Consider the following 27971-nt stretch of genomic DNA (forward strand, 5'->3'; position numbering starts at 1 on the left):
TATCAACTGATATGTAACGAGAGGATGAACTGATTACAGCTTCAGTTAGTTTATATGGCACTGACACACTTCCCAGCGTGAAGAGCTGTTGCCCTTTTAAGAGCACTCGCCTCGGTTTTGATAAATACAATATTCCACAGCAGCAAAATGTTGCATTTGCTTGCGAACTGATCCATTGCTTATAACGTTTTAAGTAAAAAAACGTGCTTTTCTGGTGACTATTGTGGTGTCATTAATAAATGTCTGTTATGATACCCGAGACGAAAAAGTGGAGGTCTAAACGCAGAAACACTATGAATACGTTTGCTAAATCATATTAATCTCTGTTAAAAGGCGAGCGCGACACAATTATTAGATTTTAAAAATGTATATCGCTCTTGAGATCTCCTCAAAGTCGCTCGTACTCGGTGAAAAAAGCGTTTGTGCGGCGGGTTTTTCCCAGATTTAGCCATCTAATGTGCTTTAAAATGATGGAATTATGCGTAGGCACAAAATATTTTGCCAAGGAAGCAAGTATTCCCTTATTTTCAGGCTCCTCTCAGCAACTGAGCACAAAGAGTCGGTTTGTCCGATAGTAACCCCGTGAAGGGGGAGGGGGTGCTGGATAAATATAGTTCCGAATACGGGAGCAGAATAACTTATTGACGTCTTTTACATTTTATTCGACGTTTCTTTACCAAAATCTATTCATTCATTTGCTTTGCGCGAAGTCGATTAGCTAAACCATTAGCCAAAACATCAAACCAAGTGTAACTATCAAGTAAATTAAGTGTATAAAACGCACGTTTAACGACATTATGAGTGTAATGCCGCGTAGATAGATGCAGGTTTAAAAAGAACAAGGACTAGCAGCGCTCTGCAGTGCTGCAATGACCGATAGTAACCTCGCCTCAGAGCGCGAGCAGCAGAAACTGGGTGAAAGGGAACGTGACGTCACTCGCGATGAACCTTCTCGACTGCTATGTTTACATGGTCATTAGCCATGAGGCATCTAATGCTCTTTACAGCTATGCATTCACGAAACAGGAGTACAAGTAGCTACTTTCTGGTTAGCCACTGATTTGAAGCCAAGCCAGTTAAAGGGTTAGTTCACCCAAAAATTAAAATTCTGTCATTAATTACTCACCCTCATGCCGTTCCTCATCCGTAAGATCTTTGGAACGCAAATTAAGATATTTCTGTTGAAATCCGATGACTCAGTGAGGCCTGCATAGCAATGACATTTCCTCTCTCAAGATCCATTAATGTACTAAAAACATATTAAAATCAGTTCATGTGAGTACAGTGGTTCAATATTATATATTATAAAGCGACGAGAATATTTTTGGTGCGCCAAAAAAAACAAAATAACGACTTATATAGTGATGGCCGATTTCAAAACACTGCTTCAGGAAGCTTCAGAGCTATATGACTCTTTTGTGTCGAATCATGATTCGGATCGCGTGTCAAACTACTGAAATCACGTGACTTCGGCGCTCCGAACCGCTGATTCGACACGCTGATTCATTATGCTCCGATGCTTCCTGAAGCAGTGTTTTGAAATCGGCCATCACTATATAAGTCGTTATTTTGGTTTTTTTTGGCGCACCAAAAATATTCTATAAGATTAATGAAGGTCTTACGGGTGTGGGATGGCATGAGGGTGAGTAATAAATGACATTATTTTCATTTTTGGGTGAACTAACTCTTTAATACAGTTAGTTGGAGGGAGAACTATTGCAGATAATGCTGAAAATTTTACATCCTCTATCTGTCATGATATAGGATGCCATACAGTTACGCAGAAAAACAACAGTTTTCATTAATTTATTTATTGTATTGTATTGTATTGAGTTTAATGGAGGCCAGTTAGTAAGAGCTGTGAGGGTAAACCTCACTCCCCTGGCCTCAAGAGGCGTACTAGCGACTGACACTAGAGGCTGCGGTCTTTAGTGTCCTTGTTAGCGCACCTGCCACCCACGACTGTAAGCTGCCAACGCCAGTTCAAATCCTACCCACAGCAGTGTGAGTAAATCCTGGGTTAGGCCGGGGGGGCGGGTAAAGCCCTGGTTATACTTTGTTTTTTTACGTGTACACTAGTGTATGCACACAGTCGAACACACAGCCTTGCAAAGCATACTTCGTTCGACTTGTAGGCATACACAGGCGTTCGAGGTATGCGCAGGTTTGAGCAATCTCTCGCCACGGGTTACAACCCATGTAAACATCTTTGCTACAGTTGTACAAATGAGGGTACTTTCTAACCTCTTCGCACAATCTCTCGTCTATGTAGGCCTCTATTGTCGCTGTAGCTTGCATGTGTTCCCGTCTGTTCTGTTTTTGCAGTTCTTCGTTGACTACCTTGTGACTCGACAACCCCAGCCACCTTGCGGATAAACTAATTACTGCAAAAAAATGAAATGCTCATTTGCGATCTGCGCGTGCAAAAATAGAAAAGTATGCACAGTGGTCTGGAGGTGCACGTACTGTATGCACATACTCTTCTGATAACGAAATGCGTGTCACACACACTGTACGCTGACCCTTGCGTACGCGCAAAAAGTGAACTAAACATTGGGCTTGAAATGGAGGCCAGTTTGTAAGAGCTGTGTGGGTAAACCTCCCTCACCTGGCCTCAAGAGGCGCACTAGTGACTGATGTTAGAGGCTGCGGCCTTTAGGGTCCTTGTTAACACCCCCACCTCCCATGTTGGAAACGTCGGTTTCGAATCCCGCCCGGAGTGGTGTGAGTAGAACCGAAGGGGTTACACAAACACAATGACTTTAAGGATTAGTTCACTCCAAAATTTAAATTTCCTTATAATTTACTCAACCCCATGCCATCAAAGATGTTTATTTCTGTCTTTCTTCAGGCTAAAAGAAATTGAAGTTTTTGAGGAAAACATTCCAGTATTTTTCTTCATATAGTGGACTTCAACGGGGACAAAATTGCAGCTTCAAAGGGCTCTACACAAACCCAGACGAGGAATTAGGGTTTTATCTAGCGAAACAATCAGTCATTTTCTAAAAAAATAATAAAAATAATATACTTTTAACCACAAATGCTCATCTTGCACTCCTCTGCGATCCGTGTCCACAACTTACAAATGTACACAGAAGGGTGTTCACATGATCAAGTTGACAATGACTAAGCAAACTGAGTACTGTATATACACACAAACCACTAATTAAAGGCTTAGGGAACAGGTGAGTTAAATTAAGAGTGTACTCTGGGTTCGGTCCAAATTCCGAGCATGGAGCCCTCTCCTTGGACAGCATGCCAAATACACATATTTTATACTATGTTTGATTATATGTAAGTGTGAACTTGTGAACGCTGTATTATTCATGCCAGGCCAGTAGTTGGCGATGTTAAGAAACACTTTGTAAATAAACACTACATACCTATAGACTGAACAAACTGCTGTTTTTGTAGTTTACACCCAGACAATAACGGTATCATTTTGAAAATGTTGCATTTTAAGGCCACCAAAACTCTATTGTTGTGTTAATGAGCAGCCAAAACGCATAAAACATTTTCTGTTTTTAGTTTTAAACGGCCCCTAATAAGCAGAGGAGCATGGGAGAGGGAGAGACTGGCGAAGGCCTGATAGTGTCACAATAATAAGTTTGGGGGAAAAAATTATATCTGCTGTTTTATATAATTTAAAGGTGCCCTAGAACTTTTTTTAAAAAAGATGTAATATAAGTCTAAGGTGTCCCCTGAATGTGTCTGTGAAGTTTCAGCTCAAAATACCCCATAGATTTTTTTTTATTCATTTTGGGGCATCATTATAAATGAGCCGATTCAGGGCTACTGGCCCTTTAATTCTCCTGCTCCCCGCCCACAGAGCTCGCGCTTGCCTTAAACAACATAAACAAAGTTTACACAGCTAATATAATCCTCAAATGGATTTTTACAAAGTGTTCGTCATGCATGCGTCGGATTATATGAGTATTATATACTGTTATATTGTTTACATTTGATTCTGAATGAGTTTGATTGTGCTCTGTGGCTAACGGGCTAATGCTACATTGTTGGAGAGATTTATAAAGAATGAAGTTGTGTTTATGAATTATACAGACTGCAAGTGTTTAAAAATGAAAATAGCGATGGCTCTTGTCTCCATGAATACAGTAAGAAACGATGGTAACTTTAACCACATTTAACAGTACATTAGCAACATGCTAAGAAAACATTTAGAAAGACAGTTTACAAATATCACTAAAAATATCATGATATCAATGATCATGTCAGTTATTATTGCTCCATCTGCCATTTTTCGCTATTGTTCTTGCCTAGTCTGTTGATTCACCTGTGCACCTTTCCTTGTCAAAGGAAAAACTTTTCAGTTTTTTAGTCAACAGTGTTGTGTAAACATACCCTTTATCCTCTTCGTAAAATAGTTTGCTGTTAAAGTGCTTGTGCTTTTGATAAAATAAAGTAACAGGATAAATTAAAGCCAAATAAATAAGGAGAATGACTGATGATTTTTTTTTCATATTTCATGGTACCGTACCTTATGCTGCCTTCACATGCTCTCGAAAATGTGATAATTCCCACTTCTGAAGTCGTGATTATAAGCTCATCGCATTCAAGTTTCGAAATGGGAGGGCGTTCATGTCCAATTTTTACCTAAGAAACTCATATTTACGATAATTCCGAGAGCAAGTGAAGGCAGCATTAATCTGACCTTTATATACCATATTTTTACTATGTGTGTATTTTATACCAATACAAATGAATTGAGTACTATTATGCAAAAAAGATCAATAACAGAAGTTACTGGTTACTTTCATTTTTCCACTTGCAAACCTCTCTTTTTGGCTCATAACAGCACATTCCCTCTTATAACTGCACCATATTTCAGTAAAATGATAACAGAAAGTGACTTCAAAACAGTGACTTCAGCTAGAAGTTAGTCTGATAGCCTGTATGTGACATGTGTGCCCTCTCTTCAGGCCTCGCCTCTGTGCTGAAAGCCTCAGCTGGTGTCAGACAGAGAGGGACATTCATAGGGAAAACAGCTGTGGAGAACACCCTGTCATCCAAACATGTGATTGTCCTGCTCGGCTTTTTCAGTGCCTTTTTTTGAAGCAGGAGGTGTGGTTTAGGGCCCCTCGACAGGGATGAAAAAGTGCTGACCGCACGCAAAAAACAACTGCTGCCAACTTATTGTTTATAGAGAGAGATACAGTAAGGCTTAGCAGTCGTCTGCATTCCTTTTGATTTATTAATAAGAATATTATCCTGTACCTAAATAATGGGATATTATTCATGCAATTCTTTCTGAACTTTAAAGCATTCATTAAACAAGAACTAAAAGCCCCAAACTAAAAGCCACAAAACTCACAATTTTATGGTGCCTTTATGTGTTTAATTGGAAAATATAAACAAACTAAATCTTGTATGATGGATTGTTTGTCATATGATTATCCGATATATATATATATCAGCTGGCATTTTGGGAAACTCATGGTTCATATATGTGTGGTTTCCAAAATTCCACATGACATTTTTCCATGAAATCTATGCGTAAGCATCACTTCACGTGAATCTCGTCAACTTTGTGTCAGTTTGCATATTGCTCAAATCAGATAAACATTGCTGAACATACATTCTCTCTTGAACCTTTGATTCCCTCGTGTACATGTTTTTGTGATGCCACAAAGTTCACCATCTGTTTGTGTGGGTTTTACATTTAAGTCAAACATAGTAGCATTTAACATGTGGTAAACAGTCTTAAAAGGTTGCAACTGCTCTGTATGCAATATCCTGGCAGTCCCGTGAGTTTGTAGGACCACCTTTGCCAGTAGTTTCATTTTCCTTGCGCAAGTCTTTATCAGCATTGCACATCTTGACATTGGAATTTTTGTCCAGTCCAGTCCGGCATTTCTCAAGCTCCATCAGAATGAATGGGAACTGAATGTGAGCTGCAATTTTTATGTCATTCCACAGACGCTCAGTTGAATTACAGTCTGGACTTGGATTGGGTCTTTCCAGGAAATTCATCTTTTTTTGGGGTTTAGGACTGTGACTGTTCTCTGGTTATTGTCCTGTTGTGAGCTGAATAAAAATGTGCTCACGAAGACTGAAGCTTCTCTTCAGGGAGGTTTCTTGTCAGTACGTTTTGTACTTTTTTTTTTCTTCTATCCCTCTTGTTTCCACAGGGAAAAGTCCCAAAGCATGATCCTGTCAGCACTATTGCATGAATGTTTCTATAGTCATATGCTCTGTTAGATTAGATCTCATAGAAGTTCAGTTTTGGGCTGATCGGACTGTAAATCTGAGAGTCTCCCATGGGTTTGCCAAACTCCAGCTGAGATGTAATATGGGTTTTCACAAAGGCTTTTCGTGATTCATGCCAGCTATTGTCTCGTTACAGTTTTTCTCAATTCTGTCACAGATGCGGGTCTCTTAGGGCTTAACTTATTGAAAACAATAATGATTAAATATATAATCTGTGAAATATGTAGTTGGTGATCAAGAGACAATTATACAGGGATGAGCCTGGTCAGATATCCAGTAGATTCAAAGGTGTCTGTATATTTGTTTTTTATTTACCTTTTTTTGAACTTGTACAGAAATTACAGTGTTTACTGTAATAATAGCATCAAATCCTCAAATAAAGCCCATATTCAATCTTTTTTTGTCTTATAAATGATCTGAATAAATGAATATGTAACGTTGTGAAGAGTTTTCAGCACAGAAACAGAATGCAGTATTCTATGGAAGCTTGTTTCTGCCACTAAATAAAAAATAAAAAAGGTAATTGTGACTTTTTATCTCACAATTCTGACTTTTTTTACTTGTAATTGCTAATGTCAGAATTGTGAGATAGGCTATGAAAGCGCAATTGCGAGAAATAAAGTCAGAATCGCGCGTTATATACAATTGCGATTCTGACTGCTTTTCTCAGAATTGTGAGATATAAACTTGATATGGCACATTATAAAGTCAAATTCTGAGGAAAAATACTGACTTTTTGTATCTCACAATTCTGACTTTTTAACACCCAATTGCAACTTTATGGCCCGGTTTCACAGACAGGGCTTAGCCTAAACCAGGATTAGGCCTTAGTTCAATTGGGATATTTAAGTAGCTTTTATGAACGTACACTAGGAAAAAAAAACAAAAAAACATTAGGTTACTTGTGTACATCTTGATAAATATTTTAAGATATGTCAGTACAAGTTGCTTCCAGTTAGAATAGCTCAAACTAGCTTAAGCCTTGTCTGTGAAACCGGGGTATATCTCGCAATTCAGACTTAAAGGATTAGTTCACCCCCATGTCATCCAAGATGTTCGTGTCTTTCGTTCTTCAGTCGAAAAGAAATTAAGGTTTTTGATGAAAACATTCCAGAATTTTTCTACATATAGTGGACTTCATTGGAGCCCAAACGGTTGAAGGGGAGGTTGAAGTGATCCCAGACCAGGATAAGGCTCTTATCTAGAGAAACCAATGCTCATTTTTGATTTTTTTTTTTACTTATCTTTTATTTATATGTTTTAACAATAAATGCTCATCTTGAACTAGCTCTCTTCTTCTTCTTCTTCTTCTTCTTCTTCTCTATTTGAATTCCAGCAGTGTGGACACTACTAAGTGTATTACTGCCCTCCACAGGTCAAAGTTTGAACTAAATTGTCATATACAATATGCTAGTGCAAGTATATAACAATTAGTTCAAACTTTGACCTGTGGAGGGCGGTAATACACTTAGCATTGAAGTCCACTATATGGAGAAAAATCCTGGAATGTTTTCATCAAAAACCTTAATTTCTTTTCGACTGAAGAAAGAAAGACATGAACATCTTGTATGACATGGGGGTGAGTAAATTATCAGGAAATTTTAATTTGAAAGTGAACTAATCCTTTAATAACTCGCAAATGCGATTTTATATCACGCAATTCTGAGAAAAAAAGTCGCCATTATAGCTTTTTTATTATTCACATAAGAGCATTGGATATATTCTTTGTAACGTCTTTTCACAAAACGAACATGATGTCCTAAGATTATGTGATCACGTCTGGCAATATTTGACCTGGCATTGTTGTTGAATGAAGAGGGAGCTGTTGACTCATCAGAACATTACTACTGACCTTGAGGAGACGGAGGTGAGTGAGATGAGACCAGAATAACTCATAAATCGATACCCTTTCAGACGGTCTGTGTGAGCAGTGAGAGAGCTGTGTAAAGGGAGTGTGACGCTGCACTGAGTGATCTGTGTTTGGATGTGGTTGGATGAACAGATCGTGTGTGTGTGCACGTGAGAGACGGTCACCCCAAACTCGGTAGCTTCCACTTTACCTACAGCAGATAACCTCCAAATCTTCAATGAAGGGTTTTACTGCAAAGACACGTGTAGCATTTGTAATTGACCAAACAAAAATTATAATTTTTTGCTTTCAAGGATAGTTTTAATGTTTCCATATGTAAAGTATGGCTATTATACATACATAAGTATGGCTAAGACACATAACATAGGCTACATACAGAACATGCTTTCTATGCCCAGTTGCAGTGAGGGTCGCTCTTCCTGTCTTTACCGGCACACACGTCAATAGCTGGGCTGTGGTCAACAGGGAATAGGAAGGGAGAAATTCTGAGTAAAGGATGTAATAAACAGGAAGTCATGTGAAAGAGACACTATGCATCATACTAACAAGGAGATATGAGAATAATAAATGTTGCAAAAGTCTAACATTATGCATTTCTGTTATTCCTATAGCCTATTTAAAAATAGCTTTTTAATCCTGAACAATTCTCTCCTTCAAATTCTCCTCTTGGAGAAAAAAAAAAAGACAAAATAACCTTGAATTTCTTATCTGTCAAGGATTGTTTTTAGAGTTTACAGAAAGAAATATACATTTCCTTCAAAACTGAACATATACAATTTCTAGATTTTAGCTGCGGTGGGAACAATGTGTCCTGAAATGTTTTTTTTTTTAACCTTCAGTTGGCTTTCACCAGCACGGATTCCTCCACTTATACTAAAACTATAAGCAATGGCTCCATCTAGTGGTTGCACGTGACCTACACATGATAAAAATCACCATGCGTTATGTAGTCAAGTGCATTAAAAAAATGAATGTGCATTGCACTTGCTTTCGTTCATGTTGTAGTTTTCAAAATAGTTCAATACTCGATTGTAGTCATTCACACCTGATTTTCTAAAGAAAATGGCTCGGAATTACACGTGACTTCACCAACACCAAGGTTAGTGATCATCAATATAGCAGCATGGTCCAGCAACCAGACACGAGCAATGCATGAGCCCAAATTAAAGATCTACAGATAACACACTTACTGTTCATATTTCTACTTAACAATGACTATCTTACCATTTTGTCTGGTAGAGTTTGTTGGCTAAAGCTTCAAATCAGCCATCATTGTTCTGAACAAGTAAAATATTGTTTATTATAATAAAGAATGTTGTCATCATTTCTGTTGTTCACTTTAATAAATCTTTGTTGTTCACACTCAACATCAAACAATGCGATCATACCAACATTATTCGTTTTGCACACAATAGCTTTAGTTGAGATCAAATCATTACAACAAAGCAGGCGTAAAAGCTGAAAAAACATCATCAATGTATTTAAACATGACAGCAGTTTTACTATATTAATTTTTTAGGACTTTACTGTGATTTTTGATTGACTGATAAAAAGTTTACTTTGCACATTATTTACAATACAAATCCTAACACATTATCACTACATCATAAATATAGCACATATATATCAAACGTGAACAAGACACAAAAATAAACTGTATAGTCAAGTTATTGTCTGTTATTTACATTCATCGGATCTTATTCATGAAACAGAGTTTTGTGCACCAATGGTTTTATGAAATTCACAAATAACTTATTTTCTGACATCGCTTCATCTGCTTCATCATACAACCTGACTCAAAGTTTGTTGGCTCAGAATATGTTATTATGTTTTACATTCAGTTACACTTTTGAAGTCAGTCTGGACTGTGCTGCCTATGTTCAGTATGCACAATATTACATTTCTATATGCATGTAATATTAAGATCAAAATGTGCAGTTCACAACAGAGCACTGAGCTAGGTATGCTTGCTTTGACTCTTCATTTCTACTGAGATGAACGAACCAGAAGCATAATGCGTCATTTTTCAGCATCATATTTAGCAAATAACAGCTTTATTTCCAGGATGATCATATAACGTGATGAGGTCATGAACTATTAGTGTAGTATATTACTTTTTATGTTTATCATTGCATATTGTGTACTAATGTTCTGTTTAAAAAAAAAAAAAAAGAAGGCAGTATGCAGTATATACTAGGCAGCATGCAGTAGTAAGCTAGACTACACTGAAAACGTTGAAAATTCTCCACTTGGAGGCAGTATTACTTCATCACGCTGAAGATTTGAGGGCATTTGTTCCCTCAATGCATGCTCAGAAATGTATCTCATTTATTTTATGTTTTATTAAAAGTATGACTATAATGGAGCACAATCAGATGCACGTCAGACCCTTCAGCTGAGCTGCTCGCTGGCAAACATTGGCTCTCTGTGAAGACAGAGTTTAGTAGCTGCCGTGTTTTCGTCTTTGACCTCGACTTGACACTGGGACTTGGTGCTCTTTCGGTTGCTGCGGCAGGGGTCGTCACCGTGGACGCTGGTGTCGATCCGAGACAGGGTGCACATGCTGCTCTGGTTACGTGGATGGAGACGGGTGGGACGGAGCTCTAGCTCATCGTAGCTTGAAACATGGATGAAGGGACACCACCTGAAGGCCCTTTTGAAGCCGGCCCTAAACCTGGAGGTTTGGAAAAAAAAGATTTTTTCATTGAGATGAATTCCATTAATAATAATAATAATAATATAAATATTATAATTACTTCATAATATTTTCAGCATCTAACTTTATATACAGGGAGTGCAGAATTATTAGGCAAGTTGATTTTCTGATCATATTTTTTTTCCAAGCACATTTTACCAATTCCAATCCACATCAATCTTAATAACTACTATTAATATTGTTTTTAATCATTTATAAGTGATATATAATTGTTCATGAAGGCTGGAAATGAAGAATGCCCTATATTCAGGTGTGCAGAATTATTAGGCAGGTTTTCTTTTACAGATAAAATGAGCCAAAAAAGAGATTTAACTCAGACTGAAAAGTCAAAAATTATTAAATACTCATGAGAAGGACGCAATACTAATGTAATACTAGAAATTGCAAAGTTAAAGCATGGACATTGGACAGTGAAATGCTCATTGGGTCAGCGGGGTCATACAAAAACAGCTGGAGAAGAAAAGACACGTTAACTGCAAAATAATTAAGAATTAAGGTGAAGAATTAAGTGTGAAACCATCAGGAACCCTTTAGTCTCCAGCGCCACCATTTCCCAGTACTGAAACCTACCTGGAGTCTTCAGAAGTGTGAGGTGTCAGGATCTCAGAGACTTAGGTTAGGTGAAGAATCCTAAAAAGCGACCTGCTCTTAATAAGAATCACAAGCTGAAGTGTTATAAAGTACATGAAGACTGGGTTTTTATAGGCCTTATAGACAGACAGCTTGAGAGTGACTCCTGAAGGACCATCACCACATCCTCTTGTACCACTGTTTGAAGAATTTATCTTCCAGAATCTGGCAGTAAGTTTTGGAAGATCATTTAGTCCATCTCTGCAAGATGGACATTTCAGGATAAGAGATGGACTAAAAGTGAACTCCCACACATTACTGCCAGATTCTGGAAGATAAATTCTTCAAACAGTGGTACAAGAGGATGTGGTGATGGTCCTTCAGGAGTCACTCTCAAGCTGTCTGTCTATAAGGCCTATAAAAACCCAGTCTTCATGTACTTTATAACACTTCAGCTTGTGATTCTTATTAAGAGCGGGTCATTTTTAGGATTCTTCACCTAACCTAAGTCTCTGAGATCCTGACACCTCACACTTCTGAAGACTCCAGGTAGGTTTCAGTACTGGGAAATGGTGTAGTTTAAGTAGAACTCATATTTTTTATATTCAAATATGTTAAAAATATATATAAAATATTTTTAATTTAATAATTATTACAAATGTTCAGCAATTAAAACTATATTAAATATATTAAAATTATTCAATTTTATATATATATATATATATATATATATATATATATATATATATATATATATATATATATATATATTCCATTTATGATTTTTTTTAATTGATTATTAATTTGATATTAAATAAGACCAAGAAATTAAATTAAGAACTGTATATATACAGGGATTGGCCACTGAAACTGAAACACTGGCCAATATAGTGTTGGAGGTTTCACACATATATATGAGGTCTGGTGGCCAATCTTCACTGATTTCACATTCCATCAGTTAGAGCAGAGTGTGAAGGTTGAATAAGCAGAGCAATAGCACAGCTGTACATAAAATATTGCAATACACACAACATAATGGAAAACATATCAGAGTTCAAAAGAGGACAAATTGTTGGTGACCAGACTGAAGCGAAGAGGTGGATCAGTGATGTTTGGGCCACAATATCATGGCATTCGCTACTGTGCTTGAAGGGGCGCGTCACTGGCAAGGACTACTGAACCATTCTGGAGGACCATGTGCCCTAATAGTTCAAACACTGTACCCTGAAGGGCGTTCTGTGATAATGCACCAATACACACAGCAAGACAGAATGGTTTGATGAACATGAAAGTGAAGTTGAACTCTCTCCCATGGCCTGCCCAGTCACCAGATATATATATTTTTGAGCCACTTTGAGGTATTTTGGAGGAGCAAGTCAGAAAACGTTTTCCTCAACCAGCATCACATAATGACCTGACCACTGATCTGGAACAGGGACAGCTCAAAATCCCTCTGACTGACTTGTATCTGTCATTCCCAAGACGAAATCAGAGGTGGAGATTCCAGGGGTCAGAAAGTAAAAGTCCTGCCATATTTTTATTCCACCCACTGAAGCATTAATGAGATAATTAAGTGATAAATTGAGAGATGATTGAGCATTATTGAAGACACCTGATGATAACAAGCAGAATCACCAAAGGAGAAAATCACAATTTTTAAGTTACCATCATCGAGGTCAGGGTTTGTTTTAGTTGAGCTCTTGATCCTTGACTTTTTAATATTAGATTTTGTTTGGGCAGTTTTAACTGCATTAAAACCAACAAGACAAGCAAAATTAAAAGATGATCAGGTGTTGGTTAAGTTTTTACATAAACGTTATTTGATCTGAATCACTGAACTCATTTAGAGCCCAATCTCTGAGTTAGATTTACATTATTGATTACAGCAGCACTCATTCTGCAGAAGATCAGCTTATACAATACAGAATTTTTTTTTAAAAAGGTTGTCCTTATCACAAAAAAAAAAAAAAAAAATTCTTTTAGGCACACACAGACATCAAGTATCAGCCTGTGAATCTCAACAACGGTGACAAGCAACATATTCTGATCAACAGATCAACTCTGAACATTAGAAAACAAGCTACTAAAAAGTCACAGAAAAACAGCAAAATTTTAATAGTGAGAATAAATGAAATTACTAAGACAATTAAGCTCATAATTTATTCATGCAGCAATGCATGATGGGAGCCATGGATGAATTTTGATTGGTGGCTCCCAGAATGCACTGCAACATGCTTTATGATGGCCACCACTGTTGAGATTCACAGGATGATTCTTGATGTCTGTGTGTTTAAATGAGCTCTGCTTTTTTTTTTTTTTTAAATCAGAACTCTTAAAAAAAAAAAATGTATTGTAAAAGCTGATCTTGTGCTGTAGAATCACAGTTCTGCTATAATCAATAATGTAAATCTAACTCAGAGATTGGGCTCTAAATGAGTTCAGTGATTCAGATCAAATAATGTTTATGTAAAAACATAACCAACAACACCTGATCATCTTTTAACTTTGCTTGTCTGTTTGGTTTTAATGCAGTTAAAAGTGCCCAAACAAAATCTAATATTAAAAAGTCAAGGATCAAGAGCTCAACTAAAACAAACCCTGACCTCGATGATGGTAACTTAAATATTGTGATTTTCTCCTTTGGTGAATCTGCTTGTTATCATCAGGTGTCTTCAATAATGGTCAATCATCACTCAATTAATCACTTATTTATCTCATTAATGCTTCAGTGGGTGGAATAAAAATATGGCAGGACTTTTACTTTCTGACCCCTGGAATCTCCACCTCTGGACGAAATGATAATGTACTGCCACAAAGGAGGCTCTACACCATACTAATAAATTATTGTGATCTAAAATCAGCTTTGTCCAACCCCTCTGTGTGTGTGTGTGTGTGTGTGTGTGTGTGTGTGTGTGTGTGTATATATATATATATATATATATATATATATATATATATATATATATATATATATATATACTGTTTCCATAGGAATTAAGAGGGTTAGTTTCAGTCAGGTGCTGATAATTAAATGTCTTTGATTAATTGATCATCAGCAAGAGTGATCACCTCTATAAAAGATGAAGTTTTGGCAGTTTGGTGGTCTAGAGCCTTCAGGTGTGTGTTAACACAAGGCCTCTGGGCTTGTTTTGCAGCCACAGGACCTGGGCATCTCACAGTCATTGAGTTCACCTTGAGCTCCTCTGTACAAAAAAGTATTTTAGAGTCAAATGTGAGGCCATATATATATGTGACCTGATCCAGCAAAATGAATCACAGTGGCCCAAATTTCAAAATTGAGATTTTGGTATCAATGGAAAGATGAGACAATAAGCTTTAAAACGATATCATAGTCAAAGTGGTTTTAAAGATATACCCATTTGAATTATGGTCATCTGCCCTCTTTTTCCAATTGAAAACCTGAGAAAATCGCTTTTAAAGTTTTTTCCCCTTTTTTGTTGATATCTTTCAAAATCCATTGCATTTAAAGGGATAAACTATTTATTTTACAGCTTAATTTGACCAAGGACATATATATATATATATATATATATATATATATATATATATATATATATATATATATATATATATATATATATATATGCTAAACCAGGCTTTACTTTATTTTAAAGTATTTATTTGAATTAACCCTTTAAGACCTGAAGGCTTTTGTAGGTTTTTTTTTTTTTTTTTATTGTTCTGAGCGAGACACACAAAAGTAAAGACTCATAACTCCAAAACTCTAGCAAGGAGAGTCAAAAAGTAGGTATCATTTGATAGAAAACATTTTGAATTTTAAGAAAAAAATAAATTACATTACATCTGGACATTTTCTTGCTGAGAAACAGCTGATGAAAGACAAAAAAATATATATTTTTGTTTTTTTTATTTGACATGGAATAACTCAGGAACACAATAAGATCGCTAAAAAAATCTTTTTTTGGTGATGCTCTCCTGTATGTGAGCTGCATCTGGTTCAAATGTGGTGATAGCATAAAGAATAGTTTGAAAAATTGTTGTTCATTTTTTCCGCAGCCAGGTGGCGCCAACGGGCGGTAAACTCCTGTTTAGAGGCACTTCTTAGCACTCGTTAGGAGTTTTTCAAAATGGTTAGATGCATTAAAAAGATGAGATTCTAAGCTTTAAAATGATATATATTCCACATTGGAAAACGAACATGGATGGGTCCGGGAACATTGGATACACACTGCATCCCGGAGAGATGAGAGACATGTTTTTAGCCAAGTATGTTAAATCATTCCGTGAGTAATATCTTGTGATCACCGCAATATATTATGTTGATTTTGGATTCATTTTCAGTGTGTTTACATTTGTAAGCTTTTTGATTGGTTATATACAACGTGTAACACCATATTTGTAGAGCAGAGATAGTGACGTTTCAGGGGATATGAGCAAGGGAAATGCTCATAAGTGACGAGAGGAGTTGAGAAGTTCATTTCCAGCGAATTTAGTAAAACCATGTCAAATTTAATAGCCATTTAAATACCTTTACTCAATTATCTGGACTACGAAACTTTGGGAGATTATTTTTGAAAGTCTGTTCTTTGAAATTAGCTTTAAAAAAAATATTATTTTTTTTTTCATTGTTTTTCCACATTATTGGCCCATATCTTAAAATAGAACGTTGCGACTTTCGACTCATTTCGCCAGATCGGGTCACATATATATATATATTTCTCAGTTTTCTCCATTGGCAGATATGACAAACAGTTAATTTTACACCCTTACTGTATATATGTGAGTGTTTCATTACCTGCCATTCAGACAGCAGTAAATAATGGGGTTGTACATGGTGGAGCTCATGGCCAACCACAGCACAGACAGATAGACCTGCTGGATGGACTTCCACTTGTTCAAGCGCTTGTTTAAGCCCGTCACAATAAAATAGATGTGATAGGGCAACCAGCAGAGGGCAAAGGTCACCACCACCACAATCATCATCTTCACCACCTAAGGAGAGAGAGAGGAAATGATTATCTAAAGTCTCAACATGAAGCATATGCAAACAAAACAAGTTTTTTTTTGGCTTCTTGTGTCCTGGAACAAAACAGCATCAGGGAAAGCCACGGCTCAGCTCATGTAAGAACTCCATCTGCCGACTCAAAGCCATCTGCTGCCATTGTTCAGTGAACAAAAACTCAAACCTGAAAACAGATAATGAATGACTAGAAGAAATGTGACTGCTAGTGATTTGGCTCCAAACTGAAAGCTTTTTCACTGGTCATCAGTCATGAGTCAAGCTCAATTTTTATCACGAAAGAGGAGGAAATTGCAGTGTGCCGAAAAGTAGTACATAATTGCATATTTCTAATGAAAATGCCACCAAAGGGCATTTTTGTACTTTGATTTGATGTCAGATTTTCAGAAAGGAACATATTGTTCTGGTGTCCAGGAGTCATTCGTTCTTGTCATACTAAACAGCCTCACATCTCGCACAGCCGGACTTCTGTCTAGCAGCATCTGGCCCTCGTTGCAGCACATTATAAAGTACACACTTTTTATGCAGAAAGAGACTGTCTGACCAAAATGTGACCAATGTTTGTTTGTTTGTTTTTTAAAGCACCGTTTATGATATTGATAATGTATTTGCTCAGCAGTGTTGTCTGCATATGCACTATCGTTCAAAAGTTTGAGGTAACTTATTTTAATGTTTATGAGTTTCAACACTGTAAACCCTAACGCTCAAAATGATTAATTGGTTTGAGTAGAGAAAACTCAACTTAAAGGGTTAGTTCACCCAAAAATGAAAATTATGTCATTTTTTACTCATCCAAACCCGTAAGACCTTCGTTCATCTTCAGAAAACAAATTAAGATATTTTTGATGAAATCAGATTTTCTCAGTGAGGCCTCTATTGCCAGCAAAGTCACTGAACCTCTCAAGATCCAGAAAGGTGCTTTTCAACCATATCTAAAGATGGCCGATTTCAAACACTGCTTCATGAAGCTTCGAATCGAAGCTTTGGTTCGGATCGCGTAAATGTAACCTCGTTTACTGAAATCACGTGACTTTGGTGCTCCGAACCACTGATTCGAAACTAAAGATTTGAAAGAAAAGATTTCATCAAATATATCTTAATTTGTGTTCTGAAGATGAACGAAGGTCTTACGGGTGTGGCACGACATGAGGGTGAGTATGACAGAATTTTAATTTTTGGTTAACTAACCCTTTAAAACATTTAGTTCAATCAAATTAACTTCCATGAGTGTTTAGAACTTACTTTTGAGTTCACGAAACTGAAACATTTTAAGTAATCTAAATTGTTTCATTGTTTTGAGTTTTATATACCCATTTCTTTTAAATTAGACAAACATAAATTGACCTGAAACTGGGCTAGGATTTCTATTTCCCAGCATACTTTTCCATGACACTCCAAAGGGAAAATAAATGCTAAAATTAAGTGTTATATAATGTTTTTTGTGCGAGATTAATGTTAAAGGGTTAGTTCACCCAAAAATGAAAATAATGTCATTTATTACTCATGTCGTTCCACACCCGTAAGACCTCCGTTAATCTTCGTAACGCAAATTAAGATATTTTAGTTGAAATCCGATGGCTCAGATAGGCCTGCATAGCCAGCAATGACATTTCCTCTCTCAAGATCCATAAAGGTACTGAAAACATATTTAAATCAGTTCATGTGAGTACAGTGGTTCAATATTAATATTATAAAGTGACAAGAATATTTTTGGTGCACCAAAAAAAAAACTAAATAACGACTTATATAGTGATGGCCAATTTCAAAACACTGCTTCAGGAAGATTTGGAGCATAATGAATCTTTTGTGTCGAATCATGATTCGGATCGCGTGTCAAACTGCTGAAATCACGTGACTTTGGCGCTCTGAACCACTAGTTCGACACACTGATTCATTTATGATCCGAAGCTTCCTGAAGCAGTGTTTTGAAATCGGCCATCACTATATAAGTCGTTATTTTGTTTTGTTTTTTGGCGCACCAAAAATATTCTCATCACTTTATAATATTAATATTGAACCACTGTACTCACATGAACTGATTTAAATATGTTTTTAGTACATTAACACTAGAACTACCAAGGCAGTCATTTTGACCGTTTTAAAGATTTGCAATGTAATAACTTTGTTGAAATAAAACCCATATAACTACAGTTCCATGACTTTTCTTAAATTAATGTAAATTTTATTTTAACATTGTTATTTTATTAAAATTACAAAACACAAAAGAGTTCTGAGTATTTCTACCTTGAATGGCCATAGCGGTCAATTTGACCACACATATTACAGGCGTTGTATCTCCTCAGCGCTTTTTCCCGCCGTTAAAGATGTGCGTAGCTGTTGCCTAGCAACCTTTCTCTGGCAGTTTTGTATGCTTTTGCTAAGCTAAAACTTAGCTTTACCGTCAAAATGGCAACAATAAAGAAAATGACTGTCACTGAGGTTTTATCCTTGTTTACCATCATGGTGACGAGTGGAGCATGAGCATTTAATAAATGTTCTATATTGTCATACTCTTTCAGCAATTTCTATGCTATGCTAATGTTATCAATTAGCATTTGTTGAATTAGCTAGTTGTTATAGCTAGCTAAATTTCCACTACTAAAAACATAAGTTGAGATTTGCTGCTCAAGAAACATTTCCGATTATTATCAATGTTGAAAACAGTTGTGCTGCTTAATATGTTTGTGGAAACTGAGTTACTTTTTTTTTGAGGATTCTTTGATGAATAGAAATCTTTTGTAAAATTGTAAATATCTTTACTGTCACTTTTGTTAACCTGGATTGACCATAAACCTTTGAATAGTAGTATCATTCAGAAAGCAGAATATACCATATCTAATTTATTTACTAATGCTAATATCTTTCAAAGATTTGATGGCTTTAACAAATTCAGTGATTAGAGCTCATTGTATCAACCAGATAAACCAAACTTTGCTTTCAGGTGGACTATAGTCAGAGATATCATAGTACTAGCCAGTCAAATTAGGATTTTTTGGATAGTGCTTGACGACTGGTGTGTAATAAGCATCAGATGATCAATGAACAGTGTGAGTTTGACGTCTGAGGCTGAGACTAAACAACACAATGGAGAACAAAGATCTCAGGCTATGGCTGAATGTTTGGACTGCATCAAACACTTGCCCTTGCCTGCAGTTCATATCTTTCTGCTTTGTTTTTTAAAACTAAATAAACTGGCACCTCCATTGGTAATGTTAACATACAACATACAACCATCCTTCATTCTCTAAGATCCAAGGTCCTCTGCTCAATTTAGTATGAAAAGCCACTCACAAAGTCTCATTAATTTGCGCATAATTTGACACGGACCTGTTGGAAAAGACAAAGACATGCCGTCCATCATCAGTCAATGAACACTTTCATTTGCACCTTGTCTGTAAAGAGGCGACAAGAGTCTTGTACCCTGAAGAGAGCCTATTGTAGTTTAATGAGTAATGGGACGCAGTGGAGCCTTGCGAATAATTGCTGATTGACAGTTACACAAAGCAGAGAAAGGTTAGGTATGACGTAACCCTACCAGCAGATACGATGGCAGAAGTGTCAGAGAACCTGCCCTCTTTATGCCAGTTTGACACAGGTTTAGCTAAAGTTTTCAAGGGAAGCATAAATGGTCTTCAATCAGTGTGAAAGCGCAATGTTTTTCAGGAGGGCAGGTGAACATGACCTGTCAGGAGCCTACAGCTAATTATTACTTACACACTGTGGTGACGCCGTACTGATTTTCTCACCCTGTTACGATAGCATTCATGACATTTTGCGAAGGGAAAGCTAAAAAATACAGAGGATTAGATCTAACTTTTAGCATTTATCATATCTGCAAATTTGTGAGTCGCACCTTCTGCAGATTATTTTCTTTATATAGAAAATTCTGTCATCATCTACTTACCTTCAGGTCACTCAAATCTTTTTCTCCATTTGTCCCCACTTTCTGCAATTTTGCTTGGTTTATCAAAACTTGGTTAAAAAAAAAAATTATATTCATCCACTTTTTCCCCATCAAGACTCTGAGAAAGTGTTCACACGCCCTGCGAAACCTTCTGGAAACCTTTCCATTAAATTCCAGCCAATCAGCACGTTCTTCGCAAGAATGAATGGGATTCGGGAAGTGAGGTTTTGTAAAGGTGAGAACACAAGTGCTTTAAGCCAGCATAATCCTAGGGTTATATTTGAAATGTTTCGGTAATCTCTGCATCAAAAACAAAAGTACTGGATTACATAGGAAGATCACAGTCATTAATATGAACCATTTTAGCACAATATGAGATGAATTGTCCTAGATTCATCCCTGAGAGGGACCTATCATTGTTCCACATGTGCAAGCGTGTGCCTGAAAGCTGCGGCTCACAAAAAGCTCAGAGCTGACTGGCGAGATAAACCAGACATGACCTTAATCTGTGGAAAAATTTCTAATAGATATAACAATACAGTACATACCCTCAGTACAGGTAACAATAAATACATAGATTAATTTCTACGATTTACAAATGCATGGATTCATTTCTTTAAAACTGTCCTTTAGTCACCTCATTCTGACAGTCATACTGAGGACAGAGAGATTATATGAGAGAGAAATCATTCGGTTTTTACATGCAGTGTAGCGTAACGTCCTTCACCCATCTGACAAATACTTTCACTTTGAACAAATTTTAAAGACTTAAAACTCATTTTGGTTACACTTTATTACAATAGTCCACTTTAGAAATACTACAGTAACATTGCAACTATATGGCATACTGACTCTCATTAGTAGGGATGCACGGAAATGAATTATCGGCCGAAAAATGGCATTTCCGTTTTTTGACAAAAAGAGAAAAATGGCCGAAAATATGAGTTAAAATATATCTCACCCCGCCTATGCTCTATGCATGTCTCTATCTGCAAGCACTCGCAACAAAATGGATAAATACATAATCAAATTCATGAATATTACATTATTTTAACATTATTAAACAATTTTTGTCATAGAATACACTCGACAGTTTGAACATTCTTGTTTCCTATGTATTTATTTTGAAGATCTGAGGTGAATTTGTTGCTTTCAGTACAGCTATAAAAGACATATAAAATGATATTCAAACTCACATTAGACACTTTTAGGTAAGCAATAAGGTACGAGAGGCTGTGCTGTATCGTGAATAAGTCACGGCTGAAGGGTGTTGTTAGGCACGACATGAAGTGAAGTGCCTGCAACCCTTTCAGCCGTGACTTATTCATGATACAGCACTAGCTCCGACTACCTTATTGCTTTTATAAAACGGTTACCACACAATACAAATATTAAAGCCAAAAATATGTATCAATGCAACTTTCGTGAAGTAAACTTTCACTAAAAGCTTTCCTTCCGCCGGAAAAAAACGCCCCTGACCGAGAACAGCAACTGAAGTTACATTATTACGCCATTAGATGGCGGCAAAGACTGTCTTTATGAGTGTGTCAATCAGTAAAATAGACTTTTACATTGAAAAGACAAGACACAACTGATAAATGCTTTGACTAGCGCTGTCAGTCATGGGAAAACCCCTTAACTGTTAAAAGGACAAGATATCGCAGTGGACATTTAAACAGATTTTTTATTATGAACATAGGACTGACCTGAAGGAAAATGCTAAATCTGAATGCAGGTAATAAACTTTCTCACAATACTCTTCTACATAATACAGTAAGCTTCAATGAACAATATAAATTGAGAACAAACAGTTTACGTTGCTAAGAGTAGTTGCCAAGTCCCCAAAACCGTGGGACAAATTTTACATCCGCTTACCTTCCTTTTAGCACGCAGTTGTCCAACATAATTGTCCGATGAATCTCCAGGAATCTCTCCTCCCCAAAGTGTCACCCCGACTATAGTGTAGGTGATACCCATCACCACTAGGGGCAGCATGTACACCAGCACTGTTACTATGATATGATACCTGCACAGGTGAGAGGAGAGGAAGCCGTTGTGAAAAACAAGTGGCTGTTATGATCACCAAATGATAAAACCAAGTACCTAATGCTCGGGTTGGATATTTAGACAACAAATTTAGATTGTGAGTCAGAATGACTGTTTACACTTCTCACACACCATTTGGCCACTGGTAAATAGGTAATGTGTTTGGTTTTCAGTGTTTCTCGCCTCACTGGCAGATGGCACTTTGTGTAAAGATAGCAGGAAGAACATTACCAATATTTGAGGAGTGGAAGCAGGGCTTGAGAAGTGAAGGCTGCACAGAAATTATAATCAAGCAGAAGAAAAGCCAATCAGGCACTGCCAAATCATCGTGTTGCTGTCAACACATGCGATTCTAAGGCTGAGTGAAATCCACCTCATTAGTGACTGATTGGGAACTTTAGTTTGGAACAAATAAATCTCTTACATGAACGAATCCTCAGCAGGTCTCGGCCAGGCAACGTAGCAGACGGTTCTGCGAGGCATAGTTCTCGTGGTAGAGTAGAAACACAGCGGAAAAGCCAAAATCACCGCCAGGGCCCAAATACAGAGAATCACCACTTTAGTAGCGGTGGCTGACAGGCGAGGCTTCAGAGGGTGAATAATGGCCATGTACCTGCACAAAGAAAAACATGGTGTTTTTTTCTGGCTGTTGACAGTATTTTCTGATTTATAGACATTAGTCAGGGTAGCGCCATGTTGATAAAATACAGTACATTTAATGGATTGTTTAACAGTGTTGGGGGTAACTCATTACAAGTAACTCGAGTTATGTAATCGGATTACTTTTTCAAGTAACTAGTAAAGTAACACGTTACTTTTTCAATTTACAACAAAATATCTGTTACTTTTTCAAATAAGTAATGCCAGTTTTTAATGTCTTTGCTGCTGACCTTCAATGATCTAATCCAACCATACTAATAAGCAAAAATTACTTTAGATTAGATTTAGAAATAATAGTGTTGAACTTCCTTCTCCTGTATCCTATTCTTCTGCGATCCAGAATGGCAGCACAGCTGAAAGGTTTGTTTGAGCTGCACCCTCTACTGTTCAGGAGTGAATATGCTTTTCCCTCAGCCTGAGGCTTCTTCTTAATTTTACGTTTGGTGTGAAAGGGCCTTAACCTTTGCCAAAAAATAGAACTTTATTTTTGTTATTAAAAAGCAAACAAGCAAGCCCAGCCCAGGTGAGAAAAAGTGACGCAAAAATAATGTAACGCATTACTTTTAACCAAAAGTAAGTACTGCAATTAGTTACTTTTTTAGGGTGCAATTCAATATTGTAGTGCATTACTTTTAAAAGTAATTTTCCCAACACTGGTTGTTTAACATACCGATTGTTCAACTGACAAAACGTCTTTTTTCGAAAAAAAAAATCAAAAGTGGTCAAACTCCATAAAACAGTTAAAAGCTGAAAGTTGTGAAAATTACAGACCTGAGAACTTTATACAGTGCATGCCACCGTAAAGACTGTACTTCATTTCTTCAAAAAGAGATATACAAAATCCAATTCTAATATGTCAACAAAATGAAACAAGAATTTTGAACCAGGCTTTATCCAAGATTTTTGTCCTGGAAATGTATGCAAATAAATGCATGTTTTATCATATAATCTACTATTTGCATAAATAAATATAACATTTAAAATAACTTAATTATTTTTGCAATTCTGAATATAATTGATCATCTTGGAACGTATATTTCACCCTTTTCACCTGTGGTTTCTTGCCTTAAAGACACCATAAAATAAAAATGGGCAATTCTTATTTTTTATGGAACATTGCAGTATTTATTTTCAATGATTTATCTGTGCACATCATTATTTTTTTTTAAATTCACATGCCTCATAATCTTTAATCAAAATAACTTTTCATCTTTGATGATGTGTTTACTGGCATAAGGGCGGGGCAACCTGTCACTCACATGAGATCCACCTATAGCAAACCACAACCGATTCACTTGAATATACGTCACAATAAGGAAGAAAAGTCTACCACAACTTCCATTTCATGCAGATTTTAAACTTAAAACAGACTAGAAAAGATAACACATAATAAGCCTGCTTCATTCTGTTTGACTTCATCGTAATGAACTCTGGGGTAAATTAGAGCATTCACACTAATGAATGAACACTAATGAAATGCACTTCCACTATAAGCAAAGTTTTGAAAATCTAATGAAATATGCATAAATTAATATACACAAACGTTGGTAGGTGGCATTCCCAACACTGATAATTAATATTATCTTACGTTTGTGTGTATCATGACATTAATGGGTAATTCATGTTGAAAAATTAAATGCATTGTTATTTTGGATTCTGTTTGCTGCCTCAATTCAAATTAATGAATTTGAATCGCACACGACCCTGTCTAAAGAATAACCTTTTGATAATAGGTATAAAACATTGAGCCGGCATATGGACATGAACACATTTGTGCGTGCTGAAAGATTACGTAGAGTTAAGATGAACTGATGTTCTCTGGCTCCTACACAGCCACAGACTGAGCTTGTAATCTTTTAATGAAGGAAAAGCCCCCCTGTGCCCTGGATCATGCAGATCAGTATCAAAGATCTCATCTCATTAGATGCATTCATGACTAACTGGGTGCTATGAATGTTGCTTGCACAAGGATATGTACATTATTGTATCGCTGTAATCTGCATAATTCTGTAAATATACAACTGAAAGAGAAAGAAAGAAGCCTGCACTGGTTGTCCTTAAGAGCCTCTCTTTGCGCTGTTCAACAGGCCAGTTTTTCATACACTCTAAAAAATGCTGGGTTAAAAACAACCCAAGTTGGGTTGAAAATGGACAAACCCAGCGATTGGGTTGTTTTAACCCAGCACTTGGGTTAAATGTTTGCCCAACCTGCTGGGTAGTTTTACTTAACTCAACTATTTTTTAAAAATTACAGTATTGCTTACTTAAAATGAACCCAAAATATCTTGAAAACTAACATTTATTAATATGTTTAATAAATGAACATTTTAATTTCATTTTAGATTCATTTTAAATGAGCCATATAGTCATTTTCAAACAATAGTTGGGTTAAATAAAACTACCCAGCAGGTTGGGCAAACATTTAACCCAACAGTTGGGTTAAAACAACCCAATTGCTGGGTTTTTCCATTTTCAACCCAACTTGGGTTGTTTTTAACCCAGCATTTTTTAGAGTGTAATCCACAGGGTTCTCACACCTTCTTCCCATGACTTTAGACTTTAATGATTACTTGATATGAATTCCTTTTTAAAAAACTCTCACAAAAAGAAGGGTGATGTCAGGTAAAACGCATGAGCCAGATAGCACTCTAAAAAACGCTGCATGGGTTAAAAACGACCCAAGTTGGGTTGAAAATGGACAAACCCAGCAATTAGGTTGTTTTAACCCAGCGGTTGGGTTAAATGATTGCCCAACCTGTTTTATTTAACTCAACTATTGTGTAAAAATTGCTGTATTGTTTGCTTAAAATGAACCCAAAGTATGTTGGAAATAAACATTTATTAAATTGCTTATCAATAAAGGTTCGCCTTTTGATTATTATTGTTTCCTCTAGTAATTATGTGTCTGATTTTTAATTTCCAACCTATTTTGGGTTCATTTTTAGCCAGCCATATAGTAATTTTTAAACAGTAGTTGGGTTAAATAAAACTGTCCAGCAGGTTGGCCAAACATTTAACCCAACTGCTGGGTTAAAACAACCCAGTCGCTGGGTTTGTCTATTTTCAACCCAACTTGGGTTGTTTTTAACCCAGCATTTTTTAGAGTGAGGTTGGGTTATCATAGTTCCTAGTACTAAAGATTCAATATCCAATCATTGTAAACTCCTTGCCATAATAGCACTTGACATGTAACTGATTTGATTACCATTTTACAGAGGCGAAATACCAAACAGCTAAAAAATACAGTATTGTGAATGATATATTGATAGATTTGCAAAATAATTCTACTAAATAAATCTACTAAAAAGCTCACTTTATGACTTTTAAGAGCATTTTCAAGCCTTATGTTTCCATTTTTGTTGCACTCATAACATTTTCTCAATCTCTCTCCCACATACATTTTAATACAGATGGATTAACTGGACCTGAATACAGTATTCAATAGTTCTCATATTATTTTTTTCTGTTGTTCATTTCAAACAAAACGAGATTAGAGACCTGAATAAACATAAGAAGAGCATAAAGAGCAGTCTGGAAAATGCATAGACATTTTAATTTTGCTCTACACCCTTAAAAATAACGGTTCTTTATTGGCATCGATGGCTCCATGTAGAACCTTTAACATCTGTAACCTTTCTATTCCACAAAAGGTTCTTTATAGTGGAAAAATGTTCTTTACACTGAGAAATAAAATGGTTCTTTCAAGAACTCTTGTTTTCATTGAAATGTTCTTTAGGGAACCAAAAAATGGTTCTTATATGTCATCCCTTTTTAAAGATTCTAGTGACTTCTGAAAGCCTTAAATGGGAACCCTGAATCAATTTTCTCATCTTAAGTGTTTCTGAATGATGAATACTGTATAATCAGAATGCTATAACTGATCATAAACAGGCTTACCTGTCGACTGCAATCGCTGTCATGGAGTAAATGCTGGCAAACACGGCAGTCACGGGAAAGAAGTTGTGGAACTTGCAGTAGACCTCTCCAAAGTACCACTCTCCGTGCGTGGCGTAAATGAAGTTGATGAGCGTGTTGAAGGCGGCCATCGAGGCGTCGGAGAAGGCCAGGTTGAGCAAGAAATAATTGGTAACGGTGCGCATCCGTTTATGAGCCAAAATGATCCAAATAACGATGAGGTTTCCGAACACGGCGACCGCGAGCACGGAGCTGTACGCGACCGACCAGACCGCGACACGCCACGGCGGCTGCACGAACTGATTCGTGTAATTACGCGTTACGTTTGAGCCACTCTGAGGACCAGCCATGATAAACTTAATGCGATATCCTTCTTAAACAGTTAGACTTTGGTCTGAGACATATATTTATTCCACTATCAAGTACAGATATGGCGCGTTCTCGTGCGCATCCTCCTGCACTCCATTCAAAGTGTCCAAAATAGCGGTGACGCGCAGTCATGTCTCATATGTCAGACGTCTGGAGATGCTGCTCCTGCCACATGCTGCTGCTCAAACGAATAGAGAAACATTCAAAGTTGGGATAGTTTTAAAAGATTTGAAACTGATAAATGCTTTATCGCCTCAGCCTGTGAGGTTTGATGCCCTCCTAAATGCATCAGAAATACCTATTTTTTAATATGACTTCTGAACAAAACGAGGCATTGCATTTCATTTCAGCGACGAATTTATGTAAAATATACATTGATATGTGTTTACTGAATCTGAGGTTAAAAAAAATAAATCTTTAAAGCAGTTTGAATGATAAAGAAATTAAGCATTGCATTTCACTTAAGAGGCGAATTTACATAAAATATACATTTATATGTGTTTACTGCAATTGAAGTAAAAAAAAAAAAAAAAATCTTTAAAGCAGATTTCTTTATAAAAGGTATATAGATATTATTATTATTATTACTATTTAATCTATGGTCCTGCTGGATCCTAGTCCAGCACTCTAAAAAGTAATTCAGGGGATCTGTTACCACAACTTAAATAAATGCATGGTTGCAAGTTAAAAA

At 36.5% G+C, this 27971-nt stretch overlaps 1 protein-coding gene across 1 annotated transcript; it reads right to left on the bottom strand.

Annotated features, from left to right (window-relative positions):
• Positions 1 to 9431: 9431 nt before the first annotated feature.
• tacr3l (tachykinin receptor 3-like) lies at positions 9432 to 27968 on the bottom strand. The gene is made up of 5 exons (XM_067405052.1): positions 26894 to 27968; positions 22761 to 22949; positions 22166 to 22316; positions 16162 to 16358; positions 9432 to 10772 (listed from the first exon to the last, which is right to left on the bottom strand). Exons 1-5 carry the CDS (start codon positions 27259 to 27261, stop codon positions 10490 to 10492), a joined length of 1188 nt encoding a protein of 395 aa, XP_067261153.1. The 5' UTR covers positions 27262 to 27968; the 3' UTR covers positions 9432 to 10489.
• Between the last annotated feature and the right edge of the window lie 3 nt (positions 27969 to 27971).

Source organism: Chanodichthys erythropterus, chromosome 12, assembly GCF_024489055.1.
Source record: "Chanodichthys erythropterus isolate Z2021 chromosome 12, ASM2448905v1, whole genome shotgun sequence".
NCBI lineage: Eukaryota > Metazoa > Chordata > Actinopteri > Cypriniformes > Xenocyprididae > Chanodichthys > Chanodichthys erythropterus.